The sequence below is a fragment of the Carassius carassius genome, chromosome 24, assembly GCF_963082965.1.
Source record: "Carassius carassius chromosome 24, fCarCar2.1, whole genome shotgun sequence".
NCBI lineage: Eukaryota > Metazoa > Chordata > Actinopteri > Cypriniformes > Cyprinidae > Carassius > Carassius carassius.
Genome location: NC_081778.1, coordinates 24,252,397 through 24,271,489, shown reverse-complemented (window position 1 = coordinate 24,271,489; position 19,093 = coordinate 24,252,397). Strand labels below are relative to the sequence as shown.

The following is a 19,093-nucleotide window of genomic DNA, read 5'->3' as shown; positions in this document are numbered from 1 at the left end:
TTTTTTCTCTGTGGCAGGAAGAAAAAAACAGAACTGCGATATGTAAACTCAGAATTCAGAGGAAAAAAGTCAGAACTGCAAGATGTAAACAAGGAATTGGGAAGAAAAAAAGCTGAATTCTGAGTTTACATCTTACAATTGACTTTTTTTTCTGAATTGAATTAGAAAACTTTTATTAAAGTCATGCAGACACAAAGTAAAATAATGTCATTTAAAAAATGCATTTAAAAAAAAATACACATTAGATAATATTACTTTGCGTATCTCAATAAAAACCCAACAGACTGCTCTTTGTACAATTGTATTGTTACAAACCAAAGCACAACAAAAACATAACATCATGTCATATGAACAGAACAGTATTACTGCTCACATTTGATCACAAAATCAATCGGTTGGACTAATAGACTAAAAGATGTTTATATAGAATAATAAAAGTATTAAAGACCAAAAAAAAAGCCTAATGAGTGCTTTGCACAAACATTATGGCTTTAAAAATACAGATACTTTATAATAAAAAAAAAATATAATAAAAAAAGCCCAAACAGTCACACAAACAAAACCAAAAAGTGAGAGAATCTGCAAGCAACATGTATAATTAAGTTAAGGGAGCTGTCGAGGTCTTTGGCTGAGATGCAGACATCTGCATGTTTCTCTACACTGTCAGCTAAGAATGAAATGCATATCCACTAAAAATAGGCTTAAACTCTAGATTTCTAAAGCAACATGCACATTCTGAAAGCTTTCGCTACGCACATTTTTTTCCTATGACATACCCTAACAAATTACAGCAAACACTTAAAGTAAATTACAGTTTGGGATCTTGCAAAGCAATGCATTCAAAATAAAACATCACAATTACAAGCAAAAACATTGTGTTTAAAATCTCAGCCCAACATTGTGCTTCATTGAGCTGCATTCAAAAACAAAGTACAGAGAAAGTATACAAAGTGTGTGTGTGTGTGTGTGTGTGTGTGTGTGTGTGTGTGTGTGAACCAGTGATTTAATCGTGGTGCCGTGTGAGGACTGGAAACACAGAAAGTGTGTGTTTGAGCTTGTGTGGGGTGGAGCCTGATGTGTGAAAGTGAGATTGTGGCTTAAATGACAAAGGGCAGTGGCTCGCTACTGGCAGGAAGCCACCGTTCAAAGTCTCCACTCACATTAACAGATAGTAGCTTTTTTCTAATACTTAAGGATTAAAGAAATAATTCACCTAAAAAAAAAATTATACTCATCCTTACATCATTCCAAACTTAAACGCAGTTATTCTTTTGACAGTGGAGAATTTTAGAAGCCTGTTAGTTGCTCCCCGACCCCCAAAAATAAAAGAAGCGCAAAATATGGTCCACAAAAGTCATTTTATACTCCTGTCACCTGAAGCCCTATGATCACTTCCCAAATTATCGACTTGATGTTCCTGTAGCATGTAATTCTCACATTAACATTTCACTTGAGGGGACGATAACCAATGAATAATGGCACATTTGGTCTGTTACTCAAATAAATCAATTGGAAAACTTGGAATATGGGCCACTTTTAGAAACAACTTAAACATTGTTGTGTTACTCCACATTGATGTTGTACTGAAAAATCACTGTATGAAAACTTATAGAAACTTAAATGGGTTTGGAATGACTTGAAGGTGAATAAATGAGAATTTTTTTAACTATTCCTTTATAGTTATAAAGGCCATTATTTGTTAATGCAATATCAGAGGTGGAAATAAAAAGATTATAATAATAAAAAAAGCCATATTTTCATATTATATTAATCTTCAATACACATACCGGATTGCTTTGTATAATGCACTAATTTGTGCAACTGCTAATGCAGGCAGTTGGGGACACTATAATGGTATTGGTGCACATACATTTCCATTACAAAACAAAAGCAAACACACACTTGCGCACACCCTTATCAATGACAGACTATGACAAACATGCCAGTTATAACTTTGGGAAGACAGTCAAATAGTCCACTGTGTTAAAGCGATAAGTGCCTTTCCTCTTCCACAGCAAGCACAGCCAGTGTCTCAAATGCACACGGCACACATTCACACTCTTTATCAGGAGTTCTCATATAATCTGGTCCAAATTTAATAACAGTCTTAGAGTGAGGTGGGGGAGGGGGGTGTTGAAATATCTCATCTGAGACATTCCTGAGGATCCAAAACAAAAACCTGCATGTTGGTAGCTGCAGCAAGGAGGTTGTCGTTTTTGTGACCAGGATATGCGCTTTATCTCCTCGTCACTGGTGCAGTGCTGCTAGCTGCACAGGCTCTGCTGAGGACACTTAACAGGGCTTCGGGTAAAAAACTAAAAAGCCTGGGGAACAGATGAGGGTCTGTGGTTAAAACGGAGTGAATGCGAGAGGATGGAGAGGAGGAGGAAGGTGTGCGTGTTCATACTCACAGGTGAAGGGGCTATAACAAGCTGTTTCGTCCATTAGCATGAGGCACTTTGGATCTCATTTGTTCCTGTATCGGGCCAGACTGCAAAAGGAAGTGACACAATCACGTTATTGGCATGGAAAACATGCATAATTATTTATATTAAATCCAGTTTAACAAACACAGCTACACTTTTAGTAGCACAGTAAGTGGTCATCAAGTGAAAATTTTATCTTCAAGTGAGGTTAAAGAATCTGATACACGAAAAAAAAAAAAATATTCAGACTTCAAAACGAAATATAATTTATTGAATGTTACTGCTATTAAAGAAGCACACACACAAGTAAAAAATAAATAAAAATAAAAACCATTATAGTGATAATAATGACAATATTATTTTAATAGTATTGCTATTATTTATAACAAAAACAAATACAATTTAAATATATGTAAATTAAATCATTTTAGTACTATATACACAATAATTTACGTAGAAAAATTAATGAGTGAGTGAAGTGACATTCAGCCAAGTATGGTGACCCATACTCAGAATTTTTGCTCTGCATTTAACCCATCCGAAGTGCACACACACAGAGCAGTGAACACACACACACACACTGTGAACACACACCCGGAGCAGTGGGCAGCCATTTATGCTGCGGCGCCGGGGAGCAGTTGTGGGTTCGATGCCTTGCTCAAGGGCACCTAAGTCATGGTATTGAAGGTGGAGAGAGAACTGCACATGCACTCCCCCCACCCACAATTCCTGCCAGCCCGGGACTCGAACTCACAACCTTTTGATTGGGAGTCCGACTCTCTAACCATTAGGCCACGACTTCCCCACTAAATAGTACTACAATTAATATTAATATCATTACCATAATTATAAATATTTTTTACTCATTACTTAAATTATAATAACATTAATACAACAACAACTACAAACTATTTATTCATCATACATATTCATATTATACAAATTAAAAATTAAATAAGTTTATACTATATACACAAATACTTTATACAGCAAAAATTACTACAAATAATAATAATAATAATAATGATATCATTTTACTATATTATATATTATAATAATAAAACTTGAAAATAAGGAGTATAATCTCTGCAAATTAATCTTTTTTATATGGCATAGTGTTCATTAGATAGAAACAAATAGTAAAATAAGTTCACACTTCAAAAGGTGGAGCTGAAGAAAAAAAACATCCTTCATGCAACAACAAGCCTGTTTCACACACACACACACACACACACACACACACACACACACACACACAGAGCTCTTCACAGCGTCACACCCATTGTTACATCATGTGTCTCAGGATCTCACAGCAGAATGAGGAGGAAGTCCATTTCACTGGGTTGTTTCATACATCATTTCTCAACACAACACAAAAGAACAGAACCACAAGGGAAAAGCCAGCGGGTCAGTCACCTGTGTTCAGCACATGGACTGTGAAAGGTTGATATCAAACAATATCGCTTATCACTAGAAGTTTCAGCTATCAGTGCTGTATTGTTAACAGATCCAGCCTTTCTTTGATAAAAGTGCTAAAGCCGCCATTGAATAAGAGGTGTTGACTCCACTAAGAACTATACCTTTTGCAAACCACACATGAAGCTATAGATTGCCAAAAAAAAATAAAAATACCTAAAAAACAACAACAACAACAACAACAACAAAATCAATCAATCAGTGACCACTGCAAAGACCTTGACTAACATTTCCTCATTTAAAGAGCCTGACGGGACGCCCGCCAACATTCCTCTGAGCAAGTTGCAGTCTGCTCGATTCTGCCCAGGTATTCAGACCCTGTGTGAGCTGCAGGATTAGGTAACACCTCACTTTCTTATTTGACAACACAACAGCCCAATGAACGTCCCACTTCAGGAACACAAGTTACACATGCAGCATGTCTACCTTATTCAATTGATTTGTGAATTAAACTGATCCGACACCTTAGCATAATTATATATATATATATATATATATATATATATATATATATATATATATATATATATATATATATATATATATATATATATATATATATATATATATATATATATATATGTGTGTGTTTGTGTGTGTGTGTGTGTATATGACCCTGGACCACAAAGCAAGTCTTAAGTCGCTGGGGTATATTTTTAGCAACAGCCAAAAATACATTGTATGGGTAAAATTTTTAGATTTTTCTTTACTGACGAGATGCACATGATCATATTGTTCGATATATTGTCCAGCCCTACGATTTTCTTAGTATTGAGATCTTCTTGCACCCTCAGATTCCAGATTTTCAAATAGTTGTATCTCGGCCACATATTGTCCGATCCTAAACCATACATCAGTGGAAAGCTTATTTATTCAGCTCTCAGATGATGAATAAATCTCAATTTTGAAAAATGTACACTTAAGACTGGTTTTGTGGTCCAAGGTCATATATATATATATATATAAACACAATACATAAAAACTAAAAATATTATTGCTCCCTTTCTCATTAGATTTAATCTTGAACTTTAAGATGCCTTTACATAATCATAATAAATATTATTATAAGTAGAATTATTATAAAATACTAATATTTATTGTTTTACAAACTAAAAACATTGAAATTGTATTGCTCTCCAGCTCATTACTCTTTACATAATAATAGTAATGATAATAATACTTTTTGGTATATTTTTACTAATTACAATAAAATGATGAATATTATTTCTCCCAAATTAATCAGAGGTCTTGACCTTTATAATGCCTTTACATAATCATAATAAATCTTATCCTTAGTAGTAGCAGTATTATTGTAAATGTTAATATTTATTACATTTTTACAAACAAAAAAACATTGAAATTGTATTGCATAACCCATTAAATGTATAGTCTTTACATAAAAATTGTAATTATAATATTTTTAAAATCTTAAATATTACTACTCCCAAGCTCATCAGAATTCTATGATTCTAATCTATGATGTCCTTACATAAAAATATATATTAGTGCTACTACCAAATGTCATTATTATTGTGTTATTTTAGTTATTTATTATTATAAAGACGAACTGAAAAACTTGGCAGCACAGGCTGACCACTTTATCAGGGAACCTCCAACATCCACGTCAAGCATTTATACATGACATGTTCATATTTGAGGGAAAAACGAAAGAGAAATAGGGCAAAAAACAAACAAAAAACAACAGGGATTTCGAAAAGGTAGTGGGTGCCAGGTATATATGTACAAAGATCCAATCTGGTATGAGCCAGTGTTTCAGTAAAGAATCCATTTAGAAGCATTCATTCTGTCACTGTAAACTAATTATAGCCATGCCATAATGTTAAAATGAGAGTCTCACTGTACCAACAGAATAAAGCATGTCTTACCGGCTGCATGCCATCTGCCATTTCACCAGAGCCTATGTGTGTCAGATGAATGAAGTTTGTGGGCTCTCCGATCATGCTCCGGTCAATTCTCCTTCGTTTCTTTTTCTGTGAACATAGGTGCTTAAATTAACAAAGGTCAAGCATAAAAATACAAAGCACTTGATCTGCAAATTGGTAAAACAGCATGACATAAACCCAAGGTGTTGAAAATATAAGTGGAGCGAGAGCTCAACGAAGCCTGTCGTGTGACCACACCAGAGTCTGGGTGATATTACACTAATGTTTCCCTATGGAATCCATTCCTGGATGCATCTTGAAGATAAGGATTCATTGAGCTCCTAAAAAATCCCCAAGTGTTATACAGTTTATAGTTTCTTTTCTGTGTTTCCCATAACTTTGCGGTAGAGTTAGTCAGAGATTATATAAATATATCTAAAAAAAACCTTGTATCAACAACCAGAATAATTATTTGATGAGATCATGTGCCATAGTAAGGGGTGTTGGCATATGTGCCATTACTTGTCTGTCCAGAGTGAACAAAGTGCATTTTACAAAAAATACAGCACTGGATTAATACTGACAATCATAAAATACATCGTCTAGACTTAACTGAAATCTCACATTATAGTTTTTGAAACAGACCAAAGTTTGTTCGATGTCATCATTTGGTTAGTGTAAAGGCAGATATGCAAACCGAACCCGTGTACATTGAACTCTGCTATCAATCACAATTTGTATGAACCATCCTTACTCGCAGTGAGTCACTATCAGAGGTGGGTAGAGTACCCAAAAACTGTACTCAAGTAAAAGTAAAAGTACTTCTAGAAATATTTACTCAAGTAAAAGTAAAAGTACTAGTCTTGAATAGTTACTTGAGTAAGAGTAAAAGAGTATCGGATAAAAAATCTACTCAAGTAGTTAGTTACTAGTTACTTTGGGTCATATATACTGAGCCTATTTTTATTTAGATATATAGATAAAATGTATGTAATGTATCTGTGTGTGTATAAATGTATACATTTCATCAGCCTCTACTCCAATTTATGTAATTTATTATAAAACCCTGTCTGTTTACTTAAGTAACAGATATAGGTGTCATGCCATAACATATTTTTAATACGACTGACTTTATATTAAATGTGAATTTAACATTGAAAGATAATGTGATATAAATATTGCTACTAATCTTTCATTGTTCAGAAAGAGAGCAAATAACATTTACATTATTAAAGATCATTTTCACTGACAGTCTAGATTTCAATCACTCTCAGAAACTCCCATTAAAATCACTGAAACGGTTAACACTGTGAAATCAATATCTTAATTAAAGATTCGTACACACATCTGCACTTTGTTGTTTCTGACGAGAGAATTCGCCAGAAAGAGGTATTCAGTCAGTGAGCGAGTGAAGGAAGCACCGGCATTTTAGCAATGACTCATCGGAACACCTCTGATTGGCCAATGCTTTAATAAGCTCAAAACAATCATGTGTGATTGGTTATAATGCGCAGTGCTGTAAAAACGCGTCTGTCTCTGGCTAAGCGCCAGCAAGCGATCACAGATCTGAATTTAGCAGCCGATGATATGACTCGCTGAATGTCCTCACGCCGGTGTGATTGTATTAAAATTAATAAAATCTTAATCGGCTATTTTTTGTCTTTTGGAAGCTGCATTTAACTTGACTCCCCTCTGTTATAAGCCACACACGTACAACAAACTAATGTCACAGTGGTATTGTGTACTGTAATCGAATGTAGCCCAAGTTATTACCTGTTAAACAGTAGACAGCACACGCGGTGATCATCTAATAAGGATCTCCATTGCAAGCAAATAATAGCCTTTGCAGATTTGCTTTCAATTCAGTGCAGTTCCATAGCCACGTTTTCAACGCCGCTGATGTTAAACGTTACTCTGAGTGAACCACTTCAGTCGCTCAGCGCGCACGGCAGGGAACTGAACGACTCATTCAAACTGATTCATGAACCAATTCACTCGTTTGCCAATTGGTTTGATCAAGCTTTTGAACAGAATTGACTCAAAAGAATGAATCATTCGCGAATGGGCATCGCTCATTGCCCAGAGAAAAGTAGACGGCGCCTTTGGAATAAACTGAAGCATTTATAACATTTATTGCATTAAGATAAAGTAACGAGAGGAGCGACGCCCACAGTAACGAAGTAAAAGTACAGATTTTTCCCCAAAAATTTACTCGAGTAAGAGTATAAAGTACCCATCTTTAAATATACTCCGAAAAGTATTAGTTACCCCAAAAAATTACTCAAGTAAATGTAACGAAGTAAATGTAACTCGTTACTACCCACCTCTGGTCACTATTAATTACATATTTATAAATTTGCATGATAATAACACTTTTCCATGTCAACATTCTTATCACATGAATTGTTCTTTCTTTCTAAATAACAGCAATAAGATTTCTAATTAAATATCCGTCAATACGCCACATCTAATAAACGCTTTAAAATACAATTATGAATAAAACAGGGCTATCAATATTTATTTTTAGTTTATGCATGATGATGAAGATAATAACAAATGAGAAGAAAATAAAAAGATTTTTTACTTTATTATATACAAAGTTCTTTTTTTTCTAAATAATAGTGATATTCATTCTTAAACTGATGCTTTGACTCAGTACCGGCAACATGTCTTACGTAACTCCAGACATCCTTGAAAGGTGTTTACTTTCAGAATCTTTATATCGTCAATGGCCCATATCAAAGCAAACCCTTGCCACATGCTTGAGTCCTTATCACTTTCTCTGATGTAAGGAGACACTTTAAATGTAATCATTTTATCTAAATCAGTCTGAGAAACTTGCTCTTGCAACTGGGAAGTAGCATTGGTCCATTACAGATGCCCACTGTTGTCTGACCTCACCCCCCACCCAACAATAGAACAAACAAGAACCTAAAAATAAAAAGAGGAAGGAGGGAGGAAAAGAATGAGCACTCCCAGCTCTGAGGAGCCAGCTTCCCTTCAGAACCCCCTGTCATTGTTACCGGAGACCACGGTAAACCTGGGTCACTCATCATTGCTTCAGAATCCCTATCCAGATAAAAACAAACTGACTAACAAAGACTGAATCAAGCCAAGTAATCTGTCATATATGCAAAGCTGTACTAGAAAAATAAACACCACTTTTTTACTTAAACGAATATTAAAGGGATAGTCCACCCCAAAATACATTTTTGCTATCATTTACTCTTTTCCTCCAAACTCTGACTTTCTTTTGCTCATACAATACAAAAGGAGATGTTTAGCAGAATGTCTGAACATCCAAACTTGCTCTTTTGCAATGAAATGAAAGTAGACCGCCATGGACTGTTGTGTGCCAAAAAGGATTGTAAAAGCACCATAAAGAGCTCCATATGACTCATGCTCTATATTCAAAGTCTTTTAAAGCCATTCAATTGTTTTGTGTGAGGAACAGACTGGTATTTAAGTCATTATTTACATTAAACTGCTTTTAAAACTTGCCACATCATGATCAGAACTTCAGAAGCAGTAACTTTTGAGGTCAAACCTGGTACAATGAATTTTGTGGTGCCACGTTTGAATATGCACAACCGTGAATAAGGTTTAAGAGCTAAAACAATAGCAACAGAGAATAGCAACCTATATCATACAATCATATGGCTTTAGAAGACTTACAGTATGTGTAATACAGTATAGGCAAATATAGTGTCTGAGTCATATGCAGTACTTTTATAGTGCTTTTTGTTTGTTTTGGAGTCTGACAGATAATGGTCACCGTATTTTCATTGGATGAAGTTGAAGAGTCAACATGTTAAACTTCTAGTGTGTTCCACTTAAGAAAGTTAGAAATGATTGGGAGTAAATGATGATAAAACTTTTATTTTTGTGTGAACTTAAAAAAACAATAGCACATGAAACACCACTATTCAAAGTTTTGGGGTCTGTACAATGTTTTTATATTTTCTAATGACGTCTCTTATGCTCATCAATGCTGCAATTATTTAAACAGTAAAAAAGTAATATTGCTAAATTTTATTAGCATTTGAAACAACTGTTTTGCATTTTAATATATTTTAAATTTATTTATTTGGTGGCGAAGCTGAATTTTCAGCAGCCATTACTCCAGTCTTAAGTGTCACATAATCCTTCAGAAATCAAGAAACATTATTTATTATTAATTATTATTTTTTCCCCCTGGATTTTTTAATGAAAAAAATAAATAAAATAAAAATAAAAAGAGTTGAAAGAACAGCATTTATTTGAAACCGAAATCTTTTGCAACATTATAAATGTCCCCATTGTCGCGTTTGATCAATTTAATGCATCCTTGCCAAATAAAAAAAAATATACTTTTTATTTTATTATTTTTTTTATTTACTCCCAATGAGCTTTTTAACTGTGGTCTATATTCTTGATAAAAGTCAAATATGCAGTGGTTTGGATCCATAATTCTACATGTTCACCCATTCAATGACAGAGAATTCTTTGTCCATCTGTGTTTCACGTCTGGCTTCACTCTCAAAAACACAAACTCCTAAGACTATCTGGGTCACATTCACATCAGCTGAAAGGTTTCTTTTCTACGGTAGACCAGCGGGAGTAATTCTTCGCGTGATTAGCGAACACAAAACTCGCATGAGCCACGGGGAATGCCTAATTGACGAAATTAGTCCAGATGTTGTTCTCAAAGGGAGCCTGATATCACAGTACCTGTGATTCATGTAGATTCTTGAAAACTAGGCTTTATTGTATTAAAACGACTTATGGTGGAAGCCTGGGAAACAAAACTATAAATCTCTCCAAATGAGACCCTTACCGGGGGAGGTTTGGCTACCACGCAGCAGCCGATCTTATGCCAGAACGCACTCATCTCCGGCATGCACCGGTTGGGTTCCCCCCTCTCTCTCGCCACCCTGCAGGCCGGTTACAGACGAGAAAGAGGGAGAATCTAATCCTCAACCCAGCGATAGAAGCTGTGGCTCGTCCAAGAACCTCTGTCCTGATCACTGACAGAATCCTTGTTGATGTCTTTGCTTTAAGTCTATACAAGACCCCTTATTCCTTCAGTTATTCAAGACCCCTTATTTCCAGTTGATTCTGTAGGACTGTGGGGTTTATATGAGGCAGAGCGGTTACAGATGAGTCTGTTTAATGAAAGAAAGAAAGAAAAATTAATTTCAGTGAAGTAGACCTGAATCCATTACACAAAGCACTCCATAAATCATACATTTAACATACTACATACAAAACAGTGAATGACACTGATTACGAATGATGCATATCTAATCATAAATTAAAGAAACTGAATGCCATTTTATAATCTTTTAATTTCTTTCTTTGGCACTGTGATAAATACCCCGATAGCACGTGTGTTTGCTCATATGCCGCCTGTCTCTGGGACGTTTCCTATCAGATGTCAAATAGACGTTTATAAAATGTTTTTAAGATGTTTACGATTTAGAATGCATGTTAAACTGACATCTTAAAAGATATCTCTCAGATGTTTGTACACAGTCGATGCTTTCCAGATTAAGCGATCTTTAACAGACGTATGTGTGTTATCTGGCTAATATGGAACTGAACAGTTATATATAGTTCCATATAAATAAAAAAAGTGATTTTTTTTTGTAAAAGAAAATGCACTATAGCAGCACCATCATGAAGTGATATGATATTACCTTATCATATTGTAACACCATGGTAATACTGATATATACTATTATGCTGAATGATTAAAATATTCTTACTGGTATTAACACGACACCCCAATTAATTAAAAAGAATATTAATATTAAGAATATTACGATGGCATATCGTAAAAAAGAAGTACCATGGACGTTTCTTTTAATGAATAAAAATTAATTACACAAACTAATCTTTGGAGTCGTCTTAAAGTGTGCTGTCTAGGAAAGCCGTTCACTCGTTTCTTGGACACGGAGTACACTTCATAGTGCTAAACCGTTCCAACCAAGTGAAATACACGGAAAATCAGTGTAACAATCCCGTTAAATTGACAGCTACTAAAACAAACCTAGAATAAACAATCCAGTAACGAGTAAACACGGTTGACAAACGTTACAGAGAAACCAACCACTCAGTCGCAAGCACAGCTCCAGAGGGAGTTTTCAGGAAAACAGTGTTTAAAAGTTTTACAAGGTTTTTTTTTCCTCTCCTCGACTAGTCAGCAGTTGCAGCAGCTCGATGGTTAAGTTGTCAGAGAGAGTCATCCGACTGAAGTGAACTAGACTTTATCTTTCTTATCTTTCTAGTCTTTATTACTCAAGCACATAGGCGCTGGTCCTATTCAAACTCAACTATAACTGAAAGTTTGGCACAACAACCCTGCTCGATCGATCCCGGGCCATGTTAGCGGATCAAATGAATTGATAAAGTTCAATGGAGACTTGGAAAGTTATTCTATTTTCAAGAATACATTGAAATTGAAAGAAAAACGTTACCTTGAGGTAAACGAGAGTCCCAGTGAGCGGCTGGAGTGAAGCGACTCTTGTGCGGAGGAGAGCTGAGGGTGAAATGACTCTGTGTTTCCAGATCACTGAGGTGTGGTTGAAGTTTCCCCATTAATGATAAAATCCTCCAAACCAGAGACCATCAGCGCCACCAACGGTCTACAGATAGTATATATATATATGTATGTATATATATGTATGTATATATATACACACACACAATATATCTGATGAACGGCGTGTGCATACAATATAATATCTGTCTTTCTTTCATAGCTTTGTTGATGAAAATAGAGAGGTTTATTAGAACGAATTTGCTCCAATATTTTTTTTTATTTTACTCCATCTAAATTTCTCCCTTAGGTTTCAGTGCTCAAGATTTAAAAGCAAATCAGTGTGCACTTTTGCAGTAAATTGTGTATTAAACATAATGCAGTGTACCACATTTGGAAAATGATGATGATGATGATTATTATTATTATTTTATTATTATTATTAGTGTATATACTGATGAGAAAAACAACAACAACAACAGCATATAATATATTTTAATGCAAAATGTTATATTCATTAAAAATATTTAAGCTGTTTTTCCAGAAATATAAATATTACAATTGCAAAATAATAACAATTTCTCTAAAGTGACACAATGCATTATCACAATCTAATGCAAAATTGCACATAACAGATTTAGTGGTTTTTAACCTTAATCATTGGGAAATTTAGCAATCTCAGGATTCCTGTCGTGGAGAGAGATATTTAAATTGTAAAATAACAAATTGGAGGAAATGTATTTGCTTAATCTCTTCATTTTCAAAAGCATAGAAAGGTTAAGCCATTCCACTGTCCCACTGGTTATGCAGTAGGGGGCACTACAAACACCTCAACTTTTAAACACCACCAAAGAAGAACCAATCAAATATTTGTATTTCCGGTACCGTTCGTGCGCCATCTTTCTTTGACGACAAAAATCCCCATCTATGTTATGTTTGTTTTCAAAAAGTATCGAAAAGTATGATAGAACACTAAATCGCATTAAATAGCCGAAGCATACTCCTGGTCTTCACCGTATCTAACGTGTTATAATACAGTAAAAGTCTTCGGGAGACATTTGTGGCGAGGTGAGCAGCAGAAGTTTTGCTTTATTCTGTTTACTAGCAACTGACTGCAGGAGTTTGATAACTGTCAGTAAAAAGAGATTTTAATTACATATTGTATAGGGTATTGGCGATATAGTAACTCTAGACGATCACATGACAATATGAAGAGTTATTTTTTAACTTAAAAACTTAAGCGAAACTTAAACACAACTTGTTGTAGATTATAAATTTAGTCATATGTTTTTACTTGCCAGATTATTAGCGTGCTCATGAAAATAATACATATTTACTGCGTTATGTTACGAAAAGCTCATTAGGTATAACTAAGGTTAATATATTTATTGTTATAATTATTGTGATAGAGATTACTAAACTGTTATTTAAATATTAAATAATAACACTGCATAAAGTAAATAAACCTGGCTGTGCGTGAAAATGTGCGTCCAGTAATTTTGTCAACAAAAGCATGAAACCTTTCACCGGAACTTGCCTTATTATAAAATGATTACCATTTCCCGTCCTGTCACTGATAATGTATTCTGTCTAACATTAATGTACACATCCGCTTCCTGGCACTTAAAAACACTCTTTCCTTATGGAATACAGTCTTATGACTAATATAACCACAGTGTCATTCAGCATAGAGTTTGTATAAATGGAACCCATTTCCTGCTTTACATCTTTTGGGCATTTTCTTTGAAACACTGCACCTTGGTTAAACACCCCACGAATGGAAACAAATTTTCAGTATCAAAATTCACTATATTCTGATGCTTCAAACGTTATTTGCATGATTAGATGTCGCTTGTGGATTTGGGAAAGCGTTTGTTGGAGGCAGCACGCAAAGGACAGGATGATGAAGTGAGGTCACTTATGGCCAATGGAGCTCCTTTTACTACAGACTGGGTGAGTCGTGTTTACTGCTTGTTGCTTGTTGTCAGCCATTTATAATCGAGATTTAAATATAACGTGACTATGGTTATATGTTTTAGCTGGGAACCTCACCGCTTCATTTAGCAGCGCAATACGGGCACTACTCCACTGCTGAGGTGCTTCTCCGTGCCGGCGTGAGTAGAGATGCCCGCACTAAAGTGGATCGGACCCCCCTCCACATGGCTGCGGCAGAGGGCCACTCAAGCATCGTTGAGCTGTTGGTCAAGGTAAGAACAGATGAAAGCAGTACTGGATTTTTTTTCGTATTTTTTGTTGAGTTATTATAAATGTTATACCTGAACAGAGTGGAGCAGACATCAATGCCAAAGACATGCTGAAAATGACCGCCTTGCACTGGGCTACAGAACATGGCCACAGGGGAGTCGTGGAGCTGTTGATCAAATACGGCGCTGATACTCATGCTCTCAGCAAGTTTGACAAGACGCCTTTTAACATTGCAGTGGACCGAGGAAACACAGAGCTGATGCTATTGTTACAGGTAAAATCATCTGATATCATGGCACAAAGTTAAATGCACCAGCTGTTGTGTATTTACAGTTTATAGGCAAAATCAGGCTGCAGTCTTAAACCTCAATTTTTTTTTTATTATTATAATTCTAGGAGGGAATGCAGAACCAAGTGAATATGAATCCAGAGAGGACTATCCTAGGGAGCACATCACCCGCCACATCCAGCCCTCAGTTCATCATCTCTTCCTCTGGAGTCGTCAATCTCTCTGATATTGTTCTCACTAATGCTAAGGCTAACACAGGTATGGGTTTAGTTCAGTTTTGTTTCCATGCTTTTCAATAGTGAATGAATGACAAAATGATTGAAATTGTTTTACATATTCTTTTTATGAAAAAATGTTTTATTGTCCATATGACAATGGCTGTGCCAACCTGTTCTTTCCATCTATTCTCTCCATATAAATTGTAATTTTGCCCCTAGTATATTCAATGTGTTGGCTTAATGCAAGGAGTTTTCCCACATACACTAAAACTTTCTTTAAATCAAAGAAACCTTAAAAATTATTACCAGTCACACAAAAATTATAAGCAGCAAAACAGTTTTCACCTTTGATATTAAAAACTAATATTTCTTGAGCACCATATCAGCATACTAGAAAATGTTCTGATGGCTCCTGTGACACTGGCTACATTTACATGCAACCAAATAATCAGTTTGTAATTGGATTGATAGCTCAATCCGACTAAAAAGCCTTCATATAAACACCTTAATCGATCCAATTGAGATCGATCGGAATGAAATTTTTATCTGATTGAAGGGGGTGGTAAATATTAATTCTGCTATTAAAAACAAATTAAGAAACTGTGTTGGAGAGTGTTTATTATGTGCAAACAGTGAGAAATTATGTGTGTGTGTGCGCATGTAAAAAAATATATATTTTCCAATTTGAAACTTGTGACATATAAATGCACACATCAACCTGATCACTTTATTTAGCATTCATGTAAACACTACATCCAGATTCATCAGTCGGAATTAATTCAGTCCGATTGAACCAGAAATTGTGCATGTAAACATAGCCACTAAAGACTCAGCTTTACAATTCAGCTTTGCCATCACCGGAATACATTAACAATTAAATATATAAATATAAAATATGTTAAAATAGAAAAGTTATTTAAAATTGTAATAATATTTCACAATAAAACAGTTTATTTATTTATTAAATGCAGCTTTGGTGAGCATTAGACACTTCTTTCAACAACATGAAAAACCGACCTCATACTTTTGAACAGTACTGTAATTATTACCACATGTTTGAAAAAAAAAAAAAACTTTAGGCATACTTTATAAACCTATGACGATTCATTTTTCCTTGGGGTACAGTATTAGAAAATGCAAAGGTTTGTGTGACTTAAATTGCACTTTAAATTGGTCCACAATTCATAACAAAATTACCAACCAACTGGCATTTTATTTACTCACTAAAGCCAATTTTTCTTGCATTTCATGCTTGGTGAATGTTCATTTTGCAGCAGTATTTAATTGACCAGTTTTATTGAACTTTTATTTGAACAGGATGCACATAGAGAATGTATTATACTATATTTGTGTATTTCTTCTTTGTAAACAAACTGCTGCCATATACCAGCAGGAGCTGCAGAGACTGGGATTGCTGCTGATTCGGTAGATTCTGCCATCCAGCATCTTGTAGGGGAGGATGGCCAGAGAGTCTTCACCATAGTAACCGACCAACAGGGAAACCTGCAGACTGGCAACTTGGGACAGAAATTCTTTGTCACAATGCAGGGGCAGCAAAGTGAGTAGATTGCTAGTTTATAGTTTACAGACTTTGATGCAGTATTTGTATTGTAACATACCTGTTGTATATATTTAGTGGTTGCAGTGCCAGCGGGTCAGATTGCAGAGGAGATCATAACAGAGGACACCAAACCAGTCCCAACACGGAAGCGGAAATTTGAATCAACCGTCAACCACACAGATGTCAAACACAAGGTCTGACGAGCAGAGATTCCTATTTAAATCATACTCTTTGGAATGCAAAATCAATTTGAAAGTTAACCGTTTGGTATTTTCTGTAGGAGCCCACTGAGAAGGACAGTCGGAAACTACTGGAACAGCAGCTAAAAGAAGCAAACAGAAAAGCCCAGGAGTACAGACAGCAGTTAATAAGAAAGGAACAGGAAGCTGAGCAGTACAGGCTTAAACTAGAGGCTATTGCCAACGGGCAGACCAATGGCACCAGCACAGAGCCCCAAGAGGAAGTGGTGCTCCAGGAAGAGGAAGAGGAGGAGGTGGTTGGCGAAGAGGAAGTTGTCATGTTGCCAGAAGGGGCCATCATCATTAAAGAGGAGCCCCTTGACTCAACAGCAGGAGAAACAGTAACGCTAGTGGAGACTGCAGATATTACAGCCAGCTCAGAGAGTCTGTCATAGGAGCAAACACTCAGGAATTACATACACTCCTATCTGTGTGCCTGGAGTGTGACATTTGTATTTATTTATTGTAAATCATAACCTTTTGTTTTTATACTTCTTTTTTCCTCATTGCATTCAGTTTCTGTACAAACCTCTACAAAGATGTAGCCTGAGTTGTATTTAGGTGGCTTCAACGATGCTGAGTTTCTCAGATTGACTAAATAGGAAGACCAGACGTGTCTTTTTAATATACAGCAGTGCAAGTTATGGAAGTTTTAGTGATAATGCTTTTCAATCAAGCCCTGTTATGCACCTCTAATGCATACTGTACTAGAAGTCAAAACCATATTGTACTTAAAAGAATGTTCTGGGTAGACACACTTTTGACTCGTTAAGTTTTATCTATAAAAAAAAAATTCAAGTTACTTTGCACTTTGATAAAAATAAACTGAGACAGTTTTCTGGAGGTTTTAAAAACATAAAGGTGAAGCTGATATTTTTGTAAAATCACCTGCATTAAGGAATTAATATGAAATGTTTTATTTAAGATGCAAAATTGGCCTTTTTAAAAGATATTCAAGGTCATTGAACCATGAAAATATTGTGCAAAAATGACTGGGTTTACTAGCTTAATGCTTATTGCCTGGTGGAGTGTTGAGAATTATTATAACCACGATTTTTCTTAAAAACAAAAGTGTAGGTCAAGTCAAAATTGTAATTGCAAATGCAGTTAGAGGTAGAGGTTAACTTGAACTCGGAACATTCCTAGTGACATAAGACATTTAGAATGAAGGTTAACAATAGATTATATAACGAACAATACTAGACATTTTTCAAGATAAGTTGTCTTACGTTATGGCTTTGTGTAACATTGACCTGCTCATACAGGGTGAGACATGTCTTATTGATGCAGTCGGCATTGGGTGGTGTGATAATCCGTAGCTAGCTATGTATTTACTTAGTAACAGACTCATGTATTAGAATACTTTTAGCTGTTTATAAAGATAATTGACTACTTTCAGAGCTCAATGGTTGTTTAACTTTTTCTTTTTTATCTTGCATCATTTCCTTTGTTCTGTTAGACACTAAATCACGATTTGCAATTCAGTGTTTCGTGCTCTAAAAAATATGCAACATGTCTTTGCTTGCCTTTCATGGTCTGGTCCATGTGCCTGATTTGACTTTCCCTGTAAATTTTCCCAGCTGCTTTATTTATAGATGTTAGCAGCTTGTACAGTCAGTCCTTAAGTAAAGTTATATCAGTTGCGTTCATGCTTGTATATCAAGGTTTAAAATGTTCTATAGATTTTCTTCTCATAGAAAAATTGTTTTGCATTATATTTTATGTTTTCCAGGTACCCAGCTGATGATTAACATTCCATGAATTGAATTTTAAGGGCTTGCATTACCATTATTGTGCAAAACTTATTTTTGCTCTGTACATATGCAAATTTCCAGTTTTCTTCTATCGAAACCCATGATTATTAGGATCTTGGAGGACATTATACTATTTATTGAATGATGGGTGATTCATTTGGTCAAGACAGTGTTTTTCTCGTATTTTTCTTGCTTTTTATGCATTAAGGATTTCTGTTGTATAGGATTTCATTAACAGTGCTTTATAGGTTAAAACATTGATAATCTGTTGAAATTAGTTTTTAGGCCTAAACAAGTTATGTTTACACTTTTATTTTGTTGTAAAATTTGACGAGCATAATTAATTGTATTTCAGTGTGTTGGAAGCAAATTCTTAGAGTTCTAACTAAAAGCAGACCCAGGCACATGATACATAAAGATCAACAGTTTGTTTCCGAGTTTTCTTGTTTGTATATTTTTACATATATATTTTTGTAATGAAACACTATCTGGGCCTGTCTTTAATGCACTTGCAGCTACATT

At 35.1% G+C, this 19,093-nt stretch overlaps 2 protein-coding genes across 3 annotated transcripts; one reads left to right on the top strand and one right to left on the bottom strand.

Annotated features, from left to right (window-relative positions):
* Window positions 1-1,836: 1,836 nt before the first annotated feature.
* LOC132103687 (CDC42 small effector protein 1) lies at window positions 1,837-12,401 on the bottom strand. Its single transcript, XM_059508782.1, has 5 exons — window positions 12,244-12,401; window positions 10,602-10,929; window positions 5,789-5,893; window positions 2,412-2,491; window positions 1,837-2,324 (listed from the first exon to the last, which is right to left on the bottom strand). Exons 2-4 carry the CDS (start codon window positions 10,662-10,664, stop codon window positions 2,423-2,425), a joined length of 237 nt encoding a protein of 78 aa, XP_059364765.1. The 5' UTR covers window positions 10,665-10,929; window positions 12,244-12,401; the 3' UTR covers window positions 1,837-2,324; window positions 2,412-2,422.
* A 785-nt stretch (window positions 12,402-13,186) lies between these two features.
* Window positions 13,187-18,223, top strand: LOC132103255 (GA-binding protein subunit beta-2-like). 2 transcript variants are annotated; one of them, XM_059508206.1, is made up of 8 exons: window positions 13,187-13,373; window positions 14,151-14,258; window positions 14,345-14,512; window positions 14,590-14,784; window positions 14,907-15,057; window positions 16,408-16,575; window positions 16,654-16,772; window positions 16,859-18,223. In XM_059508206.1, the coding sequence occupies exons 2-8, from the start codon at window positions 14,151-14,153 to the stop codon at window positions 17,210-17,212; spliced, it is 1,263 nt and encodes a 420-aa protein (XP_059364189.1). In that variant the 5' UTR covers window positions 13,187-13,373; the 3' UTR covers window positions 17,213-18,223. The 2 variants fall into 2 exon arrangements, with proteins under 2 accessions (XP_059364189.1, XP_059364190.1); XM_059508207.1 differs by having other exon boundaries at window positions 13,188-13,373; window positions 16,411-16,575.
* The last annotated feature ends 870 nt before the right edge of the window (window positions 18,224-19,093 follow it).